General features: G+C 41.7%; 1 protein-coding gene across 1 annotated transcript in view; it reads right to left on the bottom strand.

The window, feature by feature from the left end:
• Positions 1-292: 292 nt before the first annotated feature.
• The window catches only part of KCNQ2 (potassium voltage-gated channel subfamily Q member 2), a 157,083-nt gene continuing 132,067 nt past the window's right edge, over positions 293-25,308 (bottom strand). Inside the window, exons 15-16 of the mRNA XM_030213450.1 lie at positions 2,448-2,559; positions 293-1,024 (exon numbers count right to left, since the gene is read on the bottom strand). Of these exons, the coding sequence (XP_030069310.1) occupies positions 293-1,024; positions 2,448-2,559 (844 nt within the window). The remainder of the gene's footprint in view (positions 1,025-2,447; positions 2,560-25,308) is intronic.

The following is a 25,308-nucleotide window of genomic DNA, read 5'->3' as shown; positions in this document are numbered from 1 at the left end:
CTATATCATTATACAGCTCTGTAAGAAAGACTAGAGGAACCCCCCACACCCACTTGTTGGGTTAGTGTAGGCCTTAGACTCACAACACTATGTGTGAGTGCATGGTATGCATATGTTAATATTTCTGGAAGTGGCTTTTTCTGAAGAAAAAAAATCATTGATTTCTCTATTTGTTGATAAGAAAAGTTTCACAAACTAATACATGTCCAGCTGAAGAATCTTAGCACTCATCTCCTGGAGAGGTTCAAGTTCTGGCAGTGTCTTTGGTCCCTATGGGGGTTAATGGTCAATGTTATTTAGTGCCAGACCAACCCATGTCACCATAAGGTCCCTCACCTGTGGCTGATCTTGGTGGGGGTCCACAGGGCGTGCAAAGGTCAGAATCTGTGTCTGATTCTCCCTCAGCAATATAGGGTCGGATTTTGGTGGAGGGAGCCACTGTGGCATAGCAACCATTGTTGAGCACCTCCAAGTTGTCTTTGGACTGAGAAATGCTGAAGCCGCTGAAGGAACGCTCCAGCTCCTCATGGTCCACAGATGGGATAGAGATTGAGGTGTCACTGTCCCGCAGGCCACTCTCCTTGTGCTTCACAGAGCCTTCTTCATTCCGAAGATACTCTATGCCTGCCCGGCTCCCTCCACTGTATGCTGATAGGGATCGTTCATGTGTTGGGGGAGGTGGGATTCTGACCAAGGACCCTGATTCACCCACAGGAGAGGAGCCCTGGCTGTTCCGCTGGCACAAGGGTTGCTGCTGCCAGGAGGTGGAAGGTGGGCACGTGTTCATTGACATTCCATGTCCCTGTGGGGCAGAGAAGTTCTTTTGCCCCATAGAACTGCTGGAGCGGATAATTTTGGTTATGCAACCATTCTTGTCTATGTGTTCCCTGTTGTCCTCTGGGCTATGGTATGGGGGTGCTGGCTCTTTGGACCCAAAGTAGGCTTCAGTTTCTGAAGGTGGGATTCCCATTCTCTGCATGTAGATATTCACCAAAAAGTCCAGTTTTTTCTCCATGGACAGCACCTGTAAAAGTTCATATGGTTCCAGAAGAATTTCTTAGAAAACAATTTCCTCTTATAGGACTAATTCTTGTATAAGTAATGCTTGTAGTGTTTACTATTTGAATAAATAAGTTTACTGGTGAGTTTAACATGACATGTGTAATCTTTGGATTCCATCCACCTCTCCCAGCTCTTCTCTGTTAATATTACTTATTTTAAAAATCCCATTTTTTTTTTACCGTTGGGATATTGGCTAAAGTCACTTTTCAAACTGTGCCTGTAACATCATTTTAGGGCCCTTCCACTAAAAGTTATTAAGTTTTAGGTTTAATGTGCTATAATGGAGCATTTTAACATGCAGCAAGCCCAACACTAATGCTGCATCAATAAGGGGTGGACCCATTTTTTATTTATTTATTTGCAGGTCATGCATGAACATTTGGATTAATGCATGTTACCTGCTCCCGGTTAATGTGGAAGCACTTAATACCTCCTATTTATGAGGTGGCAAGTGGTTCCCTGTTAACTCTGTGTTAGGCAATTAGGGTGTGGTAAGTTCAATGCATTAACTGCCAAATGCCCTTAATACCCACTCTTCGCCCATGCTGTGCCCCAACAGAGAAATTCCAAAACATTGGGTAGCACATGGAAACAGTCAAAGTACCGCAAAACCCCTTAACGTGGTCAAGCAGTAGACTTTTTTCATGCATTAACCATGAGTTAAGGGTTTAATGCCCTTTAATGAAAGGGTCACTTTGTTTTTTGGGGGTTTTTTTTAAGCGCACTCAGTATCTACTCTGGCATCAAGGAATAGGGAGCAGAGAACGTCTTTGTGTCATGAGAAAGTGTCAGCCTTTGGTTAAAGAGCACCTGGTTTAAAGTCATGTGGTTGTTTTCAAGTAAAGGTGAGACTTTTTTCACTGGATTAAGGGGGGAATTTATCAATATGGGCTACCATTAAAATGGATTATTTTACCACAAGTTGTGCTATTGTAGCACAGGGTCCCATTTTATGCAACGAGACCCTGTGCTATAATAGGTCGTCTTGTGACAAAATAACCTGTCTTAATGGTAGCCCACATTGATAACTTCCTCCTTAAATATATTTTTTGCTGGGTTTGGTTTTGACCTGAGGAAAGAGCGTTAATTCCCAATAGCTGGTCAAAAGCTGTCCAATAAAACTGTATCACCTTTAATATTCTGTTCTATAATAATGCAAAACTTCCTTTAGACACAGACTCTGCAAAACCTTTTAATAAGCCAAAGTCTAAGGTTCCAAAGATCCCCTAGAGTTGAGCATCATCATCATTACTGAAAGCTGAAGCAGAAAGCTGAGGAGTTGTCTGATAAGCCAGCAGTGCCTGCTTTTATTATCTAGGAATCCTAGTAAAGACAATGCAGAGGTGGTAAAACCAATCAGATAACAAGGAATCATTTTGCTGTACCTGCTTCTCGACTTTTCCAAGTCTGCCCATCATACTGGGGTCCTCAGGCATCTCCCCATCTCCTGGGCCTTTACTCGCCATCACTGGGCCTCGACCCACAATCTGGTCAACTCTACCAAGAACACAAACCCCAGAGAGGCCCCCAGATTAGTTTCTGATGTTAAGAGGCTGCTTTCTGCTTCCTAACACAGATGTTCCCTTTACTTCAGCTAATACTGGAATGCTCTGTACACCTTCTGTCCTCAACTGGCAACAGCTTCCAAGAGCTCCAGTAAGGAGATTGAAAGAGAGCACTACAAAACCTGGATTTTGTTTATGCACATAACTTTGGGCAAGCACGCAGAGTAATCAGACACTCACTGGCAGAGCCCTTATAATTTTGCAGTTTTACTCTAATACTATTTTTGAGAATATTTGTACTAGTTTGATGCTGCAGTATAGCAGAAGTACTGAAAAGGCTTTGGTTGGAATGTTGTTGCTTTTCCTCCATGAATGCTTTGGGGCCTCTTTGCAACTGTCTTTTGGCAAACATTAAGGATACTTTAAATCTGTGGTCTTTTAGAAAACACCCACCATATCTGTGTTTTCAATTTGCTGCATCTCTCAGCCTGACTTAGGTACATGAAATGGTGGCCTTCTCATTTCAAGGTATCATAGGCCAGACTTTGTGACATCATAAAGCCACACTAAGTAGGGACTGTGACATCACTGTATGGATCTCTATGTGCTCTGCAGTTTGTATCATATCACAATGCACTTGCCCAAAAGTTACTGTGACTCCATTGACTGAATCAGACAGGAAGAGGAAATGGTTAACCACAATGCAGAGCTGCTGATCAGAATAATCTTAAATGCTGTAATTGGCAAATTTGGGAAAGGGTCTATTATTAAACATATGTACAAACTCTCATGATATCTTCTATCCTGAAGTTTTGAGCTTCTTCAAAATTATCCAGGTAAATTGACCAGTGAGCTCTTTGCTTTTGGCCCTGGGCAAGAGTCTGTGAACCTACACTTTTACTCATGCATAATTTTCATCTGGATGTCTCATTTAGACCCGAGAAATCTGTTTCTTTTCCATTTTACATGTGCATTTTGACTGCTGTGACACTGTTTCTTGTGCAGTGCATGTAATGGGGACATGCACCATCTGGGAAGAGATGAACTGATGGACACAAACAGACAAAACCAAAAGAAACAAGCAGCAGGGTAAGATGGGACAGGTATAGCAGCCTCAGCATTCGATTCAAGTAGAACTTAGGGAAGGTTGAAGCATTTTCACAGTCAAGACCAAAAAAAAAAAGGGAAATATTATAACCTTAACCCGAGAAAGACCCATGATGCTTTGCCTTCATATAGCCCAACTATAAGGATGAGACAGCTGTGAAGCATGTGTTTAAAAATGCCAGGTGTGAATGTTATCTGTAAAACAATGCAGGCTTATTGCCTCATCATAATTGTCAGGGGCTGAGCTGGACACACTCTCTCCTAGCATATACACAAGAAACACAGATACACACATTCATATACATATACAAACACACATACACACACACACACACACACACACACATGTACACACACCCATGTATACACATACACATGCATACACACCCACACACACAATGTACAAGTTCCCACATACATATGCATACATATATACACACGCACACACACACTTGCTGGAACTTTAGTATGATCGTTTTTGAAATTCCAGATCAAAGGACAGCACTAGGAGTATATATAAAGATTCTCTTAAAGGCATTTCATCTGTATGGTACAATTAATCAAAAATGGCAGTAGATACACATCAGGAAAACACTGCCAAATATCTTTAATGTAAACAATGGAAGCTGAATAAAAACGAAGTGTTAGGAAACCCACAATTCCTCTATTTTTGGCCTACAGTAAGATGGTGGAGTAGTCCAACTTATTTTTTTAATTTCTATTGTGTTATCTTCCCTCCTAATGTAAACTTTCATGCTTGAGCAAGAAATGTGTTTTCTTCTTTGAAGTGTATAATTGATACAATATTATTATTATTATTATTATTATTCAAATATTGTAATTGTTCTAGCTTTCCTTTCAAAGTATGTTATTTGATTTGTTAATTTTCAAAGTTCAGTTAAAAGAAAGAAAACCCACAATTCCCTAAATATTCCCCATTCCCCATTATTCACCAAGATAAGCATCTCATGAACCTGAACAAATCTTCTGTACTAATCAAGTCACAGTAACTGATTAAACAGGGAAGTTGAAAAAGGCTTTATTGTCACACTGTTTGCAGTGTGAGTCATCAAAACAAGACAGGCACATAAGAAGCCACACTTTCAGTTCTTCTCTGTCCAGAAGAGGTGCTGTGAGGACTTCCAGAGCAGGACAAATCTTAATTGGTAAGTTATTTGCTGGGAAATTGCTTAAGGTTATTTCAGTGTCTTTATTTTTAAGTTACTCTACTTATTTAGTAAAGGCAGTTTAAGAAATAGAGTTTTCTTTGTTTGTTTAGCATTTAAAATCTCTATTACAGTTCCATAGGCTAGCAGTTAAGGGACTATTCTACAGTTTACCATAGCATCAGTGTAGAGCAGAGCTGATAGTCACAGGAAACCCCAGTTTAGACTTTTAACTTTAGTTTGCAGCACAGCTTTTTGTTTTTCATATTATAAAATCCTTTTTCCTACAGTTTTAAAACTTGAACTTTCTGCCACAACATAGCCTCTAGAAGGCACAGCATGACCTAATTCTGTCTTTGTTCCCAGCCCCCCTCCCCAACTCCCATCCACCCCAGCACAACTCTTCATTTATGTCTTAATTTATAGTCAATTATTCTAATTAGGATAACAAGGGAAGAGTCCTCTTATAGAGTTTTAATTACATTTCATTACTTTCTAAGAAGCAAACACTAAATAAATCACGTAATAAACCATATAATCTAAAGACTCTTTTATATTAGTCTAATATCCTTACTACTTGAGCAAGTTTTAAGTTATTAAACAACTCAATAATACTAAGATGGAGACAGCAGTCCAGAAACGAGAGGGGTGCTAGCCGGTCTTTTGCACTGAGTGTCACACATGCATGATTATCTACCAGTTGGTGAGAGGTTATATGTGTGTGCCCAATGCAAAGAGCTCCTAGCTCTCAGAGAACAAGTTTGTTGTCTTCAGACTAAAGTAGCAGACTTGGAGGAGCTGAGGGAGACAGAGAGATATATAGAGGAGACCTAGAAGGATGTTATAGAGAAGTACCACCTCTAGTCTGGCAGCCCCTGTGCTGCCTTGGAAAAGGGAGGTCTCCTAAAAGGAGAGTACCACCCTGGTGAAGTAGGAAGTACTCCTGTAGCCAGGACCTGCCCACTAGGGGATGCACTATCCTCTCACACTGAGGATATGTCTCCAAGAACTTCAGCCAGGCTGGAAGGGTTAGAACAGCTGTTGTAGTTGGTGATTTGATCATTAGGAATGTAGGTAGCTGGACACCTGCCTGCAGGGTGCGAAGGTGGCAGACTTCACGTATCACCTAGATAGGATTTTAGATAATGCTGGGGAGGAGCTAGCTGACTTGGTACATGTGGGTACCAATGACATAGAAAAAAGTGGGAGGGAGGTTCTGGAAGCTAAATTTAAGTTCTTAGGTAAAAAGCTGAACTCCAGATCTTCCAGGGTAGCATTTTCAGAAATGCTCCCCATTCCATGTGCAGGATCCAAAAGACAGGCAGAGCTCTGAAGTCTCAATGTGTGGTTGAGATGATGATGCAGGGATGAGGTATTTAGATTTGCTAGGAACTGGGCAACATTCTGGGAAAGGGGGAGTCTATACTGAAAGGATGGACTCCACCTTAACCGGGATAGAACCAGGCTGGTAGTGCAAAATTTTAAAAAGGAGATAGAGCAGCTTTTAAACTAAAATGGGGGGAAAGCCAACATCACCCAGGAGTGCATGGGTCAGTGTGGAGTATCCTTGAAGGATACTATTGAAACAGGATCTTTAGGGAATTCTAATAGTTTTCAATAATGGTGAAAAAAAGCAAGGAGTGTTTCATGGAAGTACAAGAGTAAAGGATGCAAATTATCCCCATCAACTTCAAAGCAGCTTGTAGATGCAGGGAAAAAAACACAATTTGAAGTGTCTGTATACAAATGCTAGAAGCCTAAAAAATATGATGGAAAAGTTAGAGTATATAGCACTAAATGATGAGGTAACATGGTGGAAGGAAGATAATCAATGGGATACTATGTCAACAGGGTACAAATTATATCGCAATGACAGAGGGGATCAAATTGGAGGGGGAGTTGTGCTATATGTCAAGAGGCAATTGAGTCAACCAAAATAAACATTCTTCATGAAACAGTGTGGAATCATTATGGCTGTACTACTATCCTCAAGGACAGAACAAACAAACAAACAAACAAACAAACAGATGAAGAAATGTTAACAGAAATTAGCTATGGGTGATTTCAATTACCCCAATATTGATTGGATAAATGTTACATCAAGGAGCACCAGTGAGATAAAGGGGCCGATATTCAAAGAGATTTAAGCAGGCATGAACCTCTTCTGCCTGGTCAAATCAACTGTCACCGCCCAACTGCAGATATTCAGCACCTCTAAAGGTGGGAGTGCTGCTGAATATTGTCTTTTTCGACCAACCCCAAAAAAGTGGGCCACTTGGGGCAGGCTAAGGGGCGGCACTGGGGAGGAGCCAGGGCTTATGCAGGCACTGGCAATATTCAGCCGAGGCCCGCATAAGTTAAGCAGGTGAAGTTAGGCCAGCTCAAAAACTTCCTAAATTAACATGCTTATCTTTATGTGGGCCCTGGCTGAATATCAGGCCAGGACCCGAGTTAACCCGATTTAAAAAAAAGTTTTTTCCTCCCACCCATGGCTCCCAACAAGAGCACCCCCAATCAGCACCTCCCTCCCCACCCCTCCCCAAACTCCTGATCAGGAAAGGACCCCCAGGGTCTACCTGACCTCCCTTGGTAGTCTAGTGGGGTGTCAGAAGCAGGAGCAAACCCCCCTTGCTCCTACCTGTAGCGGCAGCTTCTTGAAAATGACTGCTGTGACCTCTTGTGGTAGCCTCTGCGGCAGCCATTTTGAAGAAGCAGTGAGGGGGGTTTGCTCCTGCCCCCAATGCACTGTTAGATCACCAGGAAGATTAGGTAGGCCCTGGGGGGGGGGGGGGGGGGGGTGGAGGTTGGAGGGAACTTTTTTTTTTAATGTGGGTCCCAGCCCGATATTCAGTCAGGGCCCACATAACTTTCTTATCTGAATATCTGCCCAACATTACCCCCTGATATTCAGTGCTGGTACCTGGACATGGCCTGGCATCGAATATTGGGGGATAATTTGGCCGGCGATGATCAGCGTTTTTAAAAAATGCTGACCGTCACTGGGTGAATATTGTGGGGAAAATTCCTAGATGTAATAAATGACTGCTTCTTGGAGCAACTGGTCCAGGAACCAACAAGAGGGGAGCCATTTTAGATCTAGTTCTTGGTGGAGTGCAGGGAATGGTGCAAGAGGTAATGGTGTTGGGTCCGCTAGGAAACAATGATCATACCATGATCTAGTTTGAGCTACTATCTGGAATAAGGCCACAAAAGAAATCTACTGCAGCAGCATTTCATTTTCAAAAGGGTGCACGATAAAATGAGGAAAATGGTTACAAAGAAGTTAAAGGAATCAGCTGCAAAGGTTAGGACATTAAATCAGGTATGAATGTGGTTTAAAAACACCATCTTTGAAGCCCAGACCTGATGCATTCCACATATTTACAAAGGTGGAAAGAAGAGAAAATGACAACCTACATTGTTAAAAGGTGAAATGAAAGAGGCAATTAGAGCCAAAATAATGTCCTTCAATGAATGGAAAAAGGGCCCAAAAGAAGCAACATAAGCACTCTCAAGCTAGATGCAAATAATTGATAAAGATTAAAAGAGAATATTAAGAGAAACTTGCCACAGAGGCATAAATTCACAGTAATAACTTTTTCAGATACATCAGAAGCAGAAAGCCTGCGAGGGAATCCATTGGACCATTAGATCAAGAAGGAGCAAAAGGGGCACTCAGGGAGGACAAGGCCATAGAGGAAAAATTGAATGAATTCTTTGCTTTGGTCTTTTTGGAAGAAGATATAAGAGATCTACCTATATCAGAAATGGTTTTCAAGGATGATGATGTGGAGGAACTGAAAGAAATCTCAATGAACCTGAAAGACGTACTGAGCCAAAACGACAAATTAAAGAGTAGAAAATTACCTGGACCGGACAGTATGCATCCAAGGGTACTGAAAGAATTCAAACGTGAAATTACTGATCTATTCTTAGTAATCTATAATCTGTCATTAAAGTCGTCAATAGTACCTGAAGATTGGAGGGTGGCCAATGTGACGCTAATTTTAAAAAAGGGTTTCCAGGAATGATCTGGAAAATTACAGACCGGTAAGCCTGAAGTCAATGTGGGGTAAAATAGTGGAAACTATTATAAAGAATAGAATTAAGGAACATATAAATAAACATGGTATAATGGAACAGAGTCAGCATGGTTTCAGCCAAGAGAAGTCTTGTCTTACCAATGTTCTTCATTTCTTTGAAGGCGTGAATAAACATGTGGATAAAGGTGAGCCAGTTGATGTAGCATATCTAGATTTTAAGAAAGCTTTGACAAAGTTCCTCATGAAAGACTCCTGATAAAATTAAAGAGTTATGGAATAGGATGCAATATTCTATTGAGGATCAGGAATTGGTTATTGGACACAAAGCAGAAATTGGGGTTAAATGGCATTTCTCTCAATGGAGGAGGGTGAATAGTGGAGTTCCACAGGGATCTGTACTGGGACCGGTGCTATTTAACATATTTATAAATGATCTAGAAATCAGAATGACAGGTGAGATAATGACACAAAACTATTCAAGGTTATTAAAACACATGCGGACTGTGAAAAATTGCAGGAAGACCTTAGGAAACTGGAAGACTGGACATCCAAATGGCAGATGAAATTTCATGTGACAAATGCAGAGTGATGCACATTGGAGAGAATAATCCGAATCATAATTCCCTGATGCTAGGGTCCACATTAGGGGTCAGCACCCAGGAAAAAATATCTAGGTGTTGTTGTAGATAATACTCTGAAATCTTCTGCCCAGTGTGCCGTGATGGCCAAGAAAGCAAATAGAATGCTAGGAATTATTAGGAAAGGGATGGCAAATAAGACTGAAAATACTACAATCCCTCTGTATCACTCCATGATGCGACCTCACCTTGAATACTGTGTTCAGTTCTAGTTGCCGTATCTCAAAAAAGATATGGTGGAATTAGAAAAGTTTTAATGAATAGCGACCAAAATGATAAAGGGGATGAAACTCCTCTCATTTGAGGAAAGACTAAAGAGGTTAGGGTTCTTAAGCGTGGGAAAGAGATGGCTGAGGGGAGATATGATTGAGGTCTACAAAATCCTGAGTGGTGTAGAAGAAGTAGAAGTGAATCAATTTTTTACTCTTTCAAAATGTACAAAGACTAGGGGACACTCAATGAAATTACATGGAAGCACTTTTAAAACAAACAGGAAGAAACATTTTTTCACTCAATGAATAGTTAAGCTCTGGAGCTCTTTGCCAGAGGATGTAATAATAGCAGTTAGTGTATCTGGGTTTAAAAAAGTTTCGACAAGTTCCTGGAGGAAAGGTCCATAGTCTGCTATTGAGACAGACATCGGGAAGCCACTGCTTGCCCTGGAATTGATAGCATGGAATGTTGCTACTATTTGGGTTTCTGCCAGGTACTTGTGACCTGGATTGGCCACTGTTAGAAACAGAATACTGGGCTAGATGAATCATTGGTCTGACCCAGTATGGTGTTTTTATGTAAAGAAGAGAGGAATGAAAAGTGAAGACAGTACTTCATCAGAGACCTGTAAGTAGGACAGCTCCAGCAGCTCATAACTTGTCACTGGGAAAGGTGGGGGGGGGGGGGGGGGGGAGGGGGGAAGGACCAGTAAGTCAAAGAAGTGTACCATGCTAGGTTTACCATATGTCCACATTCCCCCAGACATGTCCTCTTTTTTACGGGACTGTTGGGGGTGTAGGCAGTTTTTACCAGCCTGCCTGTTTGTCCGTATTTGTGGGTGGGCAGGTAGGATGGCAGGCTTCAAGGTGCCCATCCCTCATATATCTTAATGTGCCCTGGTTGTCTAGTGGCCTCTGTCTTTGGGGCAGGAAAGAACTCCACTCTTTGCTGCCTGGTGCTGCCGTTGACCTGCTCGCTGCCGGTGCCGCTTCAAAATGGCTGCCGAGACTTCAAGTGCCAGCCTTGTAAAACTTGCAGCAGCGAGCAGGTCAGCAGCAGTGCTGGACAAGAAACAGTGGGGTTCTTTCCTGCCCCGAAGAGGCTACTAGACCTCGAGGGTGTGATAAGTTATGTGAGGGAAGGGGAGGGGAGGTGGATGGAGGTGTATGGGTGGGTGGAGGGGCTGTAAAAAAAGGTGGATGGAGGGAGGCTGGAAAAAAGATCAGGGAGGGGACGTACATGGGGGAGGGAAAAGGGGAAATACAGCATATGGATAGAATGGGTTGGAGGAGAGGAGGGTATGCTGCTCATGGATGAGAGGGAAAGGGAAGGGGGGCATGCTTATGAGGGGTCAAGATGACTTATCGGCTTAGGGGCGTGGTTGGGCAGTTAGGGTGGGGCTCGTGGCATGGTTGCATTTTATTTTGTTTCCTCTTTTTTTGTCGCGGCATATATGGTAACCCTATACCATGCTCTACTTCGCTTTCTAATTCCTTTCAAAGAAGCATTAATCTAAACATAGGCTCTAATGCACAGAAGAGTATACCAGCCTTGACCATTAGATTTAAAAACTAATTTCATGCTTGTTATTCAGCAACTGGCATCAAAGAAAAAAAAACCAATGCTCCAAAACTGAGAGGGGCTGAAGTACTGGGGAATGCTCAGGAGAGGGAACGTGAGTGTGAGATTGATGGGTTTGTTGCACTGGAGAGGGGTGGTTCAGTGTGGGGGTATGAGTGTGGGATAGAGGAGAGCTCAGTGTGTGTGTGTGTGTGTGTGGGGAGTGAGTGAGTATGGGATTGATGGGGTTATAGTACTTGTGGGGGTCAGTGCGAGGCGGATTGAGTGTGGGATTGGTGGGGTTTATAGTACTGGGGGGTTCAGTGTAAGGGGTGTGAGTGTGGGATTGAGTTACAGTACTGGAGGAGAGCTCAGTGTGTGTGTTGGGAGTGAGTGAGTGTGGGATTGATGGGGTTATAGCATTGGGGGTGGTCAGTGTGAGGCAGATTGAGTGTGGGATTGATGGGGTTATAGTACTGGGGGGGTTCAGTGTAGAGGGTGTGAGTGTGGGATTGGTTGACAGTACTGGGGAGAGCTCAGTGTGTTTGTGTGTGGGGGGAGTGAGCATGGGATTGATGGGGTTATAGTACTGGGAGTGTTCAGTGTGGGGTGTGTGAGTGTATGAAGCGATATTTCTGTGTTTTATGAATAGTTCATTCAATCCTTTCTCTTTTAAACAATAAGGGAGTAATTCCATAACAGGGTAGCTCCAGTTAGGTGCCCCAATAATGTGCAATAGGAGTGTAGGGGTCAATATTCAAAGGAATTTAAGAGGCCAGAAATGGCTCCTGGACAGTTAAATCACTTTCTTGAATCATATTCAGTGGCATTTAACCAACCAAGGTCACCACATAAAAGTCGGTCCTACATTTATGCAGTGCCCCATAGCTGGTTAATTTCTAAATATTGCAATTAACTGGCTATGGTTTCACCAGATCTGTAAAACATGGACATGGCCCAATATTGAATTTCCGAGTATGACACCAGTGGTAGACAGCAAGATGCTGAGTGCAGCCACTGAATATTGACTCCATATTCCACAACAACACCTGGGCACCTAGGTGTCATTATAGAATAATAATGTAACCCGGTACTAGCGCACCTAACATTTGGATTGCAAGCATGCAAATAATTCACTGCATTCTGGGACCCTTTTACAAAGGTGCGGAAGGACTAACCCATGGGCAGTGCACACCCAATTAGCACTACCACTGAATCCCATGGTAGAAAATAATTTTCCATTTTTCTACAGCAGGGACATTCCCGGTGGTAACCGGCAGAGTGCCCACATTGGCATGCGCTGCATGATTACCGTGTGAGCTGCACGTGGGCCCTTACTGCTAGGTCAATGGGTGGCAGTAAGGGCTCAGGCCATAAACAGGCGTATACTAGTTTTAAAATTAGCACAGACCTATTTTCTGGCCCATTAAAAATAGCTTTCTTCCTAGCCGCAGTAAAAAGTAGCCTAGCGCATGCCTAAAAGACATGCCCACACTTTCGCAGGCCACTTTTTACTGCAGTTTTGTACAAGGACCCCTCTGTAAGTTACATGGGTAAGTGGGAGCCTCACCTGTATACAGTGCATTTTTCTAGCAAAAAAAGGTGCCGGTACTCATATGCCAGGCCACCTTTCAAGGGTGGGATGATCACTGAGAGAGCTACCCCTCAATTTCCAGGCCCCCTGCAACCAGTCACAGAATCTATGACAAGGCAGAATTGGTGTGTAAAACTAAGATCTTTCATTAAAACTTGGGGACCATGGGTCAATTTTAGCAGACAATGGAAAAGGTGCCGGTACTCAGTACCCCCAAGTACCCCCTCAAATAAGCCCTGCCTGTATATATGTCCCCATTCATTTGCATGCTATAGTATGTAGGCAGGCCATTATAGCTAGTGCTTTGCGCATGTATGCATGTAAGTGCCACTTTTGCTCATGCAAGGGGTCAGCAACCACAATAGCCTAATTATAGAATTGTTCTTTAAGGCTTTACTTATTTAATTCTATACTTTGGTCATCATTTCCTTAATTCAAGGGTCTATGCAGTCTGGTATTCGATGACTGTAGTTAGATCAAAAGTGGCAGTCAAACTAATTTTGGAAACAAAAACCTGTGATGGGGAAACATCTCCCCTTCGGGATGAACATTATTAACTCTCTCTAGCCTTTGCCTACAAGACTTTCTATATTAGATTGCATCTTTTCTCATGTTTCTTTATTTTTTACTCGTCCTTATGGACATTAAGGATCTTCTCAATGAAATCTTCTGCTTGCTCCCTAATTTAAGCAGATTTGTCTAGAGTACATCAGACAACAAATAGTCAGTGTTTGCACTCCTTCACTTTGGAATGCTCTTCCCTTGAAATGACTTTCAAGAAATTCAAATCAGATCTCCAGACCTATTATTTTTCATCTAAGGGCTGGGTGCAATAGGGCTGCTTACTAGGCAGGCTGTCAGAGGATGAGTATTTCAAATGTTTTATGTATGTATTTATTTATTGGAGACCTCCTGTATATTGATTTGAATAAGCATACTGGACATTTAATTTCTCACACTGTCACACTTTAAACACATACTCCAAAACATGGCATAGCTAAAAACTTCAAGGCATCTGTTTTCAAGGGGAAGCAGCCACTGTGCTGAAGCAGAAGGCCAAAGAGCGCATTTATTTGGGTTTTTTTTTTTCTACACTTTTATATGTCCCAAGTAAGGAAGTGCACATTTGAACTAGAGAAGCATTTCAACACCGGTCCTGCTCTCCCTGTAAAGCAGGTCCCCAAAGTGGGGTGTACATGACTATGAGAGCACTAACTGGCTGTGCTGGAGCCATGGACAGCTGTGCTTTATGTGCCCAGCCACAGTGCAGGGCACTTTTGGCTTTTAGATTTCTTCTCCTCTTTGTTTTCTTTGCAGCACAGAGCACCAGCCAGACTGCACAGTCGCTCATGCTTAAGCCTCATGCGTGCATGCACAAAACAGAATAAGGGAAATCTATTATAATCCACTGCCCAACAGCAAGAGAACAAAGGAAAGAAAAAAGCAGAGAGAGGAAAAATAAACAGACAGACTGCTGAAAGAATAGAAAACTTTAGTACCACTTTTCTGAATAGAATTCAGGCATATCAGCAAAACCTCTTCAGTTGACACATGGCTTCCTTCTCATAGTCTGATTTATTTTTAATTCTAGTCCAGTCGTAGTGCTTCTCATTAGCAGGGGACTCCATTTATGGGCAAATTGGAAAGCTCAGCTGAAATCATTAAAGTAGGTGGGTAGAGATATGACTTGGAACTAGGCAGCTTATAAATTTAAATTTTAAAAATTTGGTTAATGGATGTTTAAAGGTACAAGCCTTTAAAGCTACTAAATTTTCCTCTAAGGGCCATTTGTTTTGGTAATGACTCTTGATATGATGGTTTTTTTTTTCTGTTTTGGCTATGTCTGGACATGGCATGAGCATGTTTCTTTTCCATCCACTGCACCTTTTTATAGTGATATGGATGGATTAGAAACATTTGAAAAAGCTGAAGCTAATAAGACCTCTCCATAAGCTGATACCCTTGGGTTATACCACTCAAAGTACAGTGGGTGATTTGATAATCCTAATAGTATTCATCTACTAAAATGTCACGCTGACATTACCAGCATTACGGTGACACAAACTCACCACTGCCCCCTATTTTATGCTACTTTGGATGCTGCTTATACAGTCAAATTCCAACAGGCCACTGCTCAACTGCTTTTCATATCAGACCATAAAAATGCACTTGTGATATTAGCAGCCATATATCTAAAACAGCTTCTTTGGAAAGGTGTGCAGTTATTTCTTAAGCATGTTACTATGGCAATAGTTTTCCAGACTGATGCTACAGCAGAGAGAATAACAAGCACCAGAGAGGTCAGGGGTTACTGTTGATTTTCAGCTCTGATACATTACAGTGCTGCTTGTCATGGAGCACCTCAACTCATTGAGGATTTAGGGAAAATTAACGAATGAGCAGGGCTGACTAGGAAAGTCAAGTGCAGAAACAGATCAGAATTCAGAGCACTTTCATGTTGTCCTCCAAGAGTCATTGCTTCCTTAGACAGTAATCAGAGAGTGCTATCATTGCTTCCTGGGATCTCTCTGTGATTATTGACTGCTCCAAGCAAAATGGTGAACTCTTAGTACAAGAAAAGGGCACTACTTTTGCAGCTAGATTGCACCATTTTGAAAACAGGACCCAGTGAAGCAGGAGTGACTGGGGACCACTCCTCCCCATTTTGACTACAGTGACTCCACAGATGGAGTAGGCAGGGAACAAGGGATGAGGGAGGCTCACTTTTTTAATCTTCAAGTTGTTTTTATTTCTGTAATGAAAATGAAATAAACCCCTACGGGATTATTTTTTTCATTTTGAAGACCATTTATTATCAATTAATATGTATTGATACTGTTAATGTGAGTTATTTACTGCAGGGTATATTTTATTCAGTGGGCCCTCCAATAAATAATACACATTGATGGCATTAGCATGACCTATTAGTTAATACACCCTTTTATTTTCTAAGGCGACCTTTTTACTAAAGCTTAGCATGTGCTAACAGATATTAGCATTCTCTAAGTGCCATATAGCTCACAGGTATAGCATACATTAATGTCTGTTAGCATGCACTAACCTTTAGTAAAAGGGACCCTAAGAAAATAAAGCAAAGTTTTTCATTTATCTCCCTCTGTATTTATTCCATAATATGCATCCTTAGCAAGATGTACTTTTCTTCTCTGTGGCGCTTATCAACTCTCTGGGGAATTTTTTCTGAGCCTATCACCCAGACTTGGCTGAAAATTGCCATCTTGCTGGCAGTTGCATGCATACCCAGGCTTTCATAGAGCATATACTTAAAACAGATATTCCCATAGGTGTGTGTATGTCAGGGGAGTAAATAACTCAAATGGAATTTATTGCCAGATGATGTGGTCAAGACTGTAAGCATAGCTGGATTGGGCACTGGTAGAGACAGGCTGCTGCCAAGATCAAGGAACCTGTTATCAGACCTTGCATGGCATGTCTTATATTCTAATGGACATGGCCAGACATTTCAAGTGTATATCTGCTGTTTTATTCTCTTCTCATCTGCCCCCTCCAATTACAGGTGCAAAGTACCCAACCACTTTTTTTTTTTTTTTTTTTGGGGGGGGGGGGGGGGGAGGTTTGTACTCCACCTTGGAAAAAGGTGAGTTATAAATGAAATAAATCATAAACCAGAACTATTTGCCTACATCTCTAACTCTGTGCTTACTATCTAAGGATCAGTGACTCTGACATGGAGTATTCTAGATCTCACTGTAACACAGCCCAAGATCTATCATACACAGGAAGAACTTTCAGAGCAATTAAAGGATGGAGGTCAATGGGTTCATCTTATAATGAATATTGGAGACAGGTACCAGGCAGAACAAGTTTTGGTCCTAGATGAATAGAAATAGACATATTCTCAAACTCATTAGGAGTAGCAAAGCACCACTGTAGCTCTGCATAATCACAGCTTAAAGGAGTATGAAAAAGAGACAGAAGCCATTGTGTGACCTGGTTTGAAAGGGGTTTGCCATAAAGGAAAATAAAAACAAACAGAATTGCAGATAAAGAGGCATTTGGCAATCCTAACCTAGGACAGTATTGGGGTGACTCTTTAGGCATGGCTCCTTTGGATGGATACTTCTTATGCCGGGGAGTTGAAGGGGGTTGGTAACCCACAATCATATCTATCCTGGCAAAGTAAATAGAAAAAAAAACACTAGCAAAATGCAGATGAAGCAAGAGGGAGGGGCAAAAAAGAGGTCCATAGGAGAGCCACAGAAACAGAGAGAACAGAAAACTGACAAGAATTTGAAATATATTCCTTTTGAAAAACAAGAAAGTAGATTACAGCAAAGCATTAATCTCTTCTGATCACCTGCCAGATCCTAGGTAAGAGCAGTGAAGCAGTATGCTCTCTCAACTATACCACTTTATAGTGTGTATCATACTCAAAGATTCCCACCTGAAATATTGCATCAATTCTGGAATAGATTGGAATATTAGAAACAGAGAAAAATGAATAAAGACCTCATGGCCTATCCAGTCTGCCCATCCATGCCATCTGCTCTCCCTTTCAGTCCCTTAGAAATGCTATGCACTTGTCCCAAGCTTTCTTGAATTCAGATACATTTTTCTTCTCCACCCCACCACCTCCACTGGTAGGCCGTTCCATGAATTTACCACCCTTTCCATGAAGAAGTATTTCCTCAGATTACTTCTGAGTCTATCCCCTTTCACCTTCATCCTATGCTCTCTCATTCCAGAGCTTCCTTTCAATTGAAAGACACTCACCTCCTGTGCATTTATGTCAAGTGGGTATTTAAATAATTCTATCATATCTCCCCTTCCTTGCCTTTCTTCCAAAATCTACATATGGAGATCTTTAATCTGTCCCCATATGCTTTATTATAAAGACAACTGACCATTTAAGTAGTCGTCCTGTGAACCAGCTCCATCCTGTTTGTATCTATTTGAAGATGTGGTCTCCAAAATTCTACACAATTTTCTAAATGACGTTTCACCAGAGATTTATACAGGGGCATTATTACCTCTTTTTCCCTACTCTCCCTATGCATCCTTGTAGCTTTCACCATTGCTTTTTCTGCCTGTTTGACCACCTTAAGATCATCACATACAATCACACTCAAGTCTGCTCCTCTTTCATGCATCACATTCAAATTATGCGTATTTGCATATCAAATTATATATGGCCTACCTCCATCTTATAGGCAGAACTTTACTGAGTTGCCAATACGTAATGCATCTAAATGTTTCAGAGACTTCCTTGTCTCCACTTCCCAAATTGCAATAAACTTCAATATAAAGCAATTCATAATACTGGATTATCTTATCAATGTTCTAAGAGATGGAATCTTCCCAAGCGATTATGTCATACAAATGACTATTTCATATTTCGCAATTTGCTAAAAATATACTTGATAAGATCATCTCTCAGTGAAGAAAGCAACAGATTCAGTGTATAATCATTAAGATGTTCTATTCTTGTTGATTCTACTGCATTCTATCCTTATTAATTACATTGCATTCACATACATTTCTGATAGTATATCTAATGTAACTTGGACTTATCAACTTTACTGTGAGCCACATTGAACCCAAACTTGCTTGGGATAATATGGGGTACAAATGTAATAAATAACTAAAGGTTCTTCACTTACTAGACTGTACCATTCCCTCAGATTTTTGCAGCCTAAATGCATGACCCTGCATTTTTTAGTATTAAATCTTAGCTGCCAAATGCTGGACCATTCTTCAAGCTTCACTAGGTCCTTCCTCATGTTCTCCACAACATCAGGGATGTCTACTCTTTTGTGGATTTTTGTATCATCCGCAAGGAGACAAACCTTACCAGAAAGCCCTTCAGCAATATCACTTCCAAAAATGTTAAAAAGTGATATTCTCCCAGTTCAGGTTTGCATACTGAATAACATTAGCAGTGCTAGCAGAAGGGGCAGCTCAAAGCATTCTGTCTGAGGCAATGGATGAGAGGCACCCTCCCCCAAAAAGGGAGGACCCCTCTGAGGTCAGACAGAAGGGTGAGAAGATCCCCATACTCACAACATTGGTCAAAGAGTTGCCCCAAGAAAAAAGAATGCAACATATATTTCTACGCTATATACTATAAAAATTGAAAACTTTACAAATGCTGATTATACGCAGCAAAAAAGGTTGCAGTTAGGTTATGTACACTGGAACTCTAACATAAGATATACTGACATTCCCCTCCCCCCCCCCTTCACACACACACTCACCTCACTGTGCCATCATGTTGTTAATATAAACCTATATTCTGCATCCACAGAAGCCCTCCTCATACAACAATGGTTGCAGAGTAAGGATATTTCCCCATTAAACTCACCATACAAAATAAATACCTGATTATGATGTCATCTTAGTAGCCGCAAAATAAACCTCTCTAGTACCAGGCACCTTGTGATGTAATACAAAGCCCTAAACATTCACTTATGATTTATTGAAAACATCTACCATTTTGTAATAGCACCAACTTCCAAAACCAACACAAGGACCTACCTAGGAAATGGCAGCACCAGAAATATTGCAGTGGGCCCTAGAACATTAATACATCTATTGTGAAAACTGAGCAAGTCACATTACTACAGATCCCTACAGACACTCAATGCTAACAGAACACCTGGCCTCAATCACACATGTAGAACATATATAGCCCCTCTTCAAATATAGGACAAGAGACCTCAAACTAATAGTACAAATATGTAGACAAAGGTTAAACTGAAGCCCCAAAAAGCCAGCATACAGTACAACGGAGAAAGAGATGCATTTCCTTCCATACTGTGAAAAATATAAAGATAACAGATGTAAATTCCCAAAACTGACATACTTCATTCATTAAATTGAAAATAGAATTACTTTTTCTACCTATGCTGTCTGGTGATTTTATTTTTCTAATCATGTGGTACCACTCTCTGATTTCTGCTTTCCTCTATGCTGTCTCTTAACCCTATTCACTGAGTCTCCTTTCCATTTGCTATTTCTTTTCTCTCCACTTGTCTTTACTTCCATCTTTCACATTAATCTTTCACCTTCAGCTTTCTTCCATTTCTCAGCCTCTGCTCAGATTTTACCTCTCATCACCATCCAGTCTTCAAGCTGCCTCCTTCTATTGAATCTATGTATAGCTCTTCATCTCATCTCTCCCCATCTGTGTCCAGTATCTCCCCTCTGTTCCTTTCCCCTCTATCTATGTCAGACATCTCTTCCCTCCCACCTGTGTCCAGCATCTTTACCTCTTTTCTGTTCCCTTCCATGCCAAGCATCTCCCTCTGTATTTATTCCATCCCCATTTCCAACATCTCTCCCTCTCTTTTCCATTTTGTATTCAGAATCTCCCTGCCTCTTCCTTTCTCGTCTGTCCATCATTCCCTCAGTTCCCAGCCCAGCATCTCTCCTTCACTCCCCCACCCATCTATCTTCAACCATCTGTTCACTTCTCAGTTCAACACTGCCCTCACTTTCCTTTCCCTTATTCCTGCCACCATTTTTGTCATTGTCATGCTTCCTGGTCCACAGCAGAAGTGAAATAAAAGGGCAGTGTGGGGCCTTGGGGCCTGTGTACATGGTCAGTGTCTGTTGGTTCTGCTCACTCCGATGCAGATTTCCCGTGGGACTGGCAGATTCTGAATGCATACACAGGATATAAGGTCAGTGCTCTCATTCTCTTTTGCTTCTGCCACTTCTAATTTGTGTTTGGGGGTTCTTGTGCTCCAACCCCCCCCCCATAATGGCATCATCTCATTGGAGCAGAAAAAGAAAAGTTGCCTCCACCAGTGGAAAGAAATGGAGGCAGCCACTGCAACAACATTTTGGGGACACTTGCAGCTGACCCCCAAAATTTACCACCTGATGGTACCTGATAACTGCTTAATGATACAATTGCACCTGGCTAGCATCTAATTTGAACAGCTATGAGAGTTCTGACTGATTTATTGAAGACAATAGATCTAAGTGAAAACAAATCAAAAGTATTTGGACATAACAAGGAAAGAAGGCTGAAAACCAAAATCATGAAGATTTAACTGAGATGTACAGAGATGTTCTGGCAACTGACAACTCAATTTCAGTCTACAGAGAACCTGGAGCAAGGTCAACAGGTTCCTTCCACTAACCTGAATGCTCTGTTCCCCTTCTGTGTTGTTTCATTCCATAGTGCCTTATTTCTATGTACTTATTCTGAAGATTAAATATCCCATTACATTTGCAATCAAAAACAGTGCTACTGCAACTCAGCTACACAAAGGGGTCAATTACTCTAATCTGAAACCAGAAAGGAGGCCACTGTGAATAGTAGTTCAGGAGGGATGCATGTATATGGAAAAATGAGCTCTTACCTGATAATTGTCTTTCTTTTATTCCCAAATGATTACTTATGGGTTGTGTCCTTCTACTAGAACGTGGAAATAGAGAGCAAATTAGAACTTTGCCACATAAGGCTGCTGTGCACTAAGTTCCATTCAGTATTTGCACAGCCAAGCAGTAAGAAGTTAATTGAAAGAATTAGAACTTCTGCCACTTTAACAAGTTTTTATAAACTTTGAAGAACAAACAACACTAACCTTGTGCCCAAGAAACAATAAAACCAACAAATCATCCAACAAAACAGGAGAAGAGAAGGGTGGGATCTGGACTAATCCTTTGAGACTAAAGGAAAGAAAATTATCAGGTAAGAACTAATTTTTCCTTAGTGTTTCCAAAGGATTACTCCATACTTGTGGAATGTATAAAAGTAGTCCTCAAGTTGGAAAGGAAAGTGATAACTCTTTCCCAAGAACAGAAGCTCCAAAGAAAGCTTCTGCCCTAGCAACCATATCTAGAAGATAATGCTTAGAAAATTTATGAAATGTGGACTGTGTGGCAGCCCTACAAATTTTATCTACAGAACAGTATGGGCTTCCACTAAGGAAGCAGATAGCCTCTTGTAGAATGAGTGTTAAGATGGAAGGGAGTTCTTTTCTCTGCTAAGAAACAGGCTGAAGAGATATTGAGGGGCATAATCGAACGAAAATGTCTATCTCCATGGGCGTTTATCTCCGAGAACGGGTCCATGAAGGGGCGGACCGAACCGTATTTTGGGAAAAAATAGACGTCCATGTTTTATTCTACAATTTGTGAGCTGGGTTTTTGTTTTTCAGCGATAATGGAAAATGAAAGCGCCCAGCTCAAATACGAATAAAACCAAGGCATTTGTTCATGGGAGGGGCCAGGAGTCGTAATGCACTGGTCCCCCTCACATGCCAGGACACCAACTGGGCAACCTAGGGGGCACTTTTACAAAAAAAAAAAAAAAGGTAAAAGAGCTCCCAGGTGCATAGCACCCTTCCGTTGGGTGTTGAGCCCCCAAATCCCCCTCAAAACCCACCACCCACAAGTCTACACCATTACTATAGCTCTAAGGGGTGAAGGGGGGCACCTACATGTGGGTACAGTGGGTTTGGGGGGCGGTGTGGAGGGCTCCCATTTACCAGCACAAGTGTAACAGGTGGGCGGGATGGGCCTGAGTCTACCTGCCTGACATCCACTGCACCCCCTAATAACTGCTCCAGTGACCTGCATACTGCTGCCAGGGAGGTGGGTATGACATTTGAGGGTGAACATAAAAAGTTGTGAAACGGCATATTTTTTGTGGTGGGAGGGGGTTTGTGACCACTGGGGGAGTCAGGGGAGGTCAGCCCCGACTCCCTCCAGTGGTCATCTTGTCATTTAGGGAACTTTTGGGGGGGGCCCTATTCGTGGAAAAACAGGGTCCAGGAAAAGTGCCCTAAATTCTCGCTAAAAACACATATTTTTTTCCATTATCGGCGAAAGGCGCCTATCTCTGATCGGCCAATAACCACGCCCCAGTTCCGCCTTCACCACGCCTTTGACACGCCCCATCAACTTTGTCCGCATCCACGACGGAATGCAGTTGAAAACGTCCAAATTCGGCTTTCGATTATACCGCTTTATTTGTTTTTGTGAGATAAACGTCAATCTCCCGATTTGGGTCGCAATATAGGCGTTTTTCTTTTTCAATTATAAGCTGGATTGTACTTTAACCAATGAGCTATAATCACTTTAGAAGCACACAAACCTTTTTTGGGTCCACAGAGAAGAATAAAAAGATGAAATGAACACCTAAAATCATTAGTGACCTCTAAATAGCATAAAAGAACTCTTTTAACATCAAGAAGATGCAAGGAGGAAAATTCTTATCCACAATCCTCTTCAGAAAAGGAGTGTAAATACAGAATTTGGTTAACATGAAAAGCAGAAACCACCTTAGGTAAAAAGGGAGGGACCATATGGATAGACCCCCCAGCTTTAGTAAAACACAGAAAGGGGTCTCTACAAGATAAGGATTGAAGCTCTGAGATCCTTCTGGCTGAAGACATAGCTTCTAAGAAAAACGTTTTCAAAGTAAGATCCTTAAGAGGATTTTTTGATTAGGGGTTCACAAAGGTTTTTTTAAGGGCCTTAAGAATGAAATTAAGGTTCCATTCAGGACAGACCTGTCTAAATTGAGGTCTAAGGTAATCGACACCCCTTACACAACAGACAACATCTGAATGTGCTGCCAAAGAAGACTACTGGATACGACCACAAAAATAAGCCAGTTCCGTTACCTGAACTTTGAGGCAATTGAAGCAAAGACCTTTCTTAAGCCCTTCTTGAAGAAAGGCAGAATTTGGGGCAGTGACACTTTAGATGAGATAAGATTTCTTTCTGAACACCAAGATTCAAAGGTTCTCCATACCTGATCATCTGTAGTAGAAGTAGATCTTTTTTGTTCTTGCTGAAGAGTAGCAATGACTTATTCCAAATAACCTTCCTTCTTTAGACGTGACCTTTCAAAAGCCATGCCATAGGACCAAACCAGGAGGAATTGTCTATTGGAATTGGACCCCATAATCAGAAGACCTTTATAATTGGGTAGATATAGTGGTGTATCAATCTTCAACTGTATCAGATATGCGAACCAAAGACATGTTGGCCAATCCAGAGTTACAAGGATCATTTTCCCTGGATGATGATCAATGCAAAGAAGTTTTCTGCTTAACATTGGCCATAGAGGGAAAACATATAGGTGGTCTGTTGTTTGCTACTGTTGTAGAAGAGCATCTGTACCCTTCACATTGCAATCCTTCCAATGGCTGAAAAATCTGTGGACTTGAGCATTCCTCCTGGATGCCATTAGATCTATCCCTGGAACTCCCAAACATGACGTAATCTGATGGAATGCTTTTGTCAATAAATGCCACTTCCCCAGATCCAGAAAAAGTTTGCTGAGAAAATCTGCTTGAGTATTCAGAGTTTCTGCAATAGGAGCTGCTGAAATTAGAGGAATGTGGATCTCAGCACAGCAGAAAAGGATCTGTGCTTCTGTGGCTAGATGAACATTCTTGGCTCCCCACTGCCTTAAGACATAGGAAACCTCAGTCATGTTGTATGAGAAAGTCTTCACTAGCTTCCCTCAAAGATGATGAGCAAAAGAAAGCAATGATTTTCAAATATCTCTGAGTTCTAGAAGGTTGATGTATGAAGATGCTTCAATTGGAACCATCGGCCTTGGAACTACTGAAGCAGACAAAAAGCTCCAGATTCCCAATAAGCTGGCATGGAGATTGCAAGAAAAAATCTGCAATGGAATGGGAGAACTCCAGTTTGAACCCTGCTTTATTATTTCCAAGACATATTGGTCTGACCTAATTTTGGTCCACTCCTCATGGAACCTGGAGAGGTATCCTGCTATGATGAAACCCGAGGAGTGAACCAAGACCTCATTAGGAGGCATAGGAAGCATTGGTACACCTGGAGTTTGAAGCCGAGTTCTTTCTGTCAGCATGAAAGAAGGCTTGTCTTTGTTGGAAGTGGGAATGCTGAAAGTTAGATTTGCCTGGTCTCTAGCAGTGGGCCTCACAAAACCTAAGATGAGACTAAGAGGATTTAAAAGAATCTTTGGGCAGATCACATGGCACCTAGAGCAAGAGTAGGATTTTGGCTTGGCTCCTCCATTTCCCTACCAGATCAACCACATATCCTGCATATTTTTCTTCAAGAAATGAATAATAAAGTTTCCTTTCCTTTTGCTGTGCTTGTTGGTTCGAAGTGATGAAGGTTTTGAGGATTTTGATTTTGCAATGGAGACTGATCCGTAGGGCTCTGGAGAAATCACAAGGAGCTGAAGCTAAGATGGTGGCAGAGTCCTTCAGTATGTTCTGAATGGTCTAAGGAGATTGCGTCAGAAGTGTGGGCTACACTAGAAGCTGAGTTGGATGTCAAACTACAGCAACTACATGACAGAATCAAGGCTCATGAACATTTGGATAATATGGATTTGGAATTTGATGTACAGCAACATCACATGGGAGCACTGGTAGCTGGGGCTCTGAGTGCATTGCACAATATGGATCAGCTTTGCCTCAG

This window comes from Microcaecilia unicolor, chromosome 8 (genome assembly GCF_901765095.1).
Source record: "Microcaecilia unicolor chromosome 8, aMicUni1.1, whole genome shotgun sequence".
NCBI classification, from domain to species: domain Eukaryota; kingdom Metazoa; phylum Chordata; class Amphibia; order Gymnophiona; family Siphonopidae; genus Microcaecilia; species Microcaecilia unicolor.
Note: the sequence above shows the minus strand (reverse complement) of the source record. Positions and strands in the feature narration are given on the sequence as shown.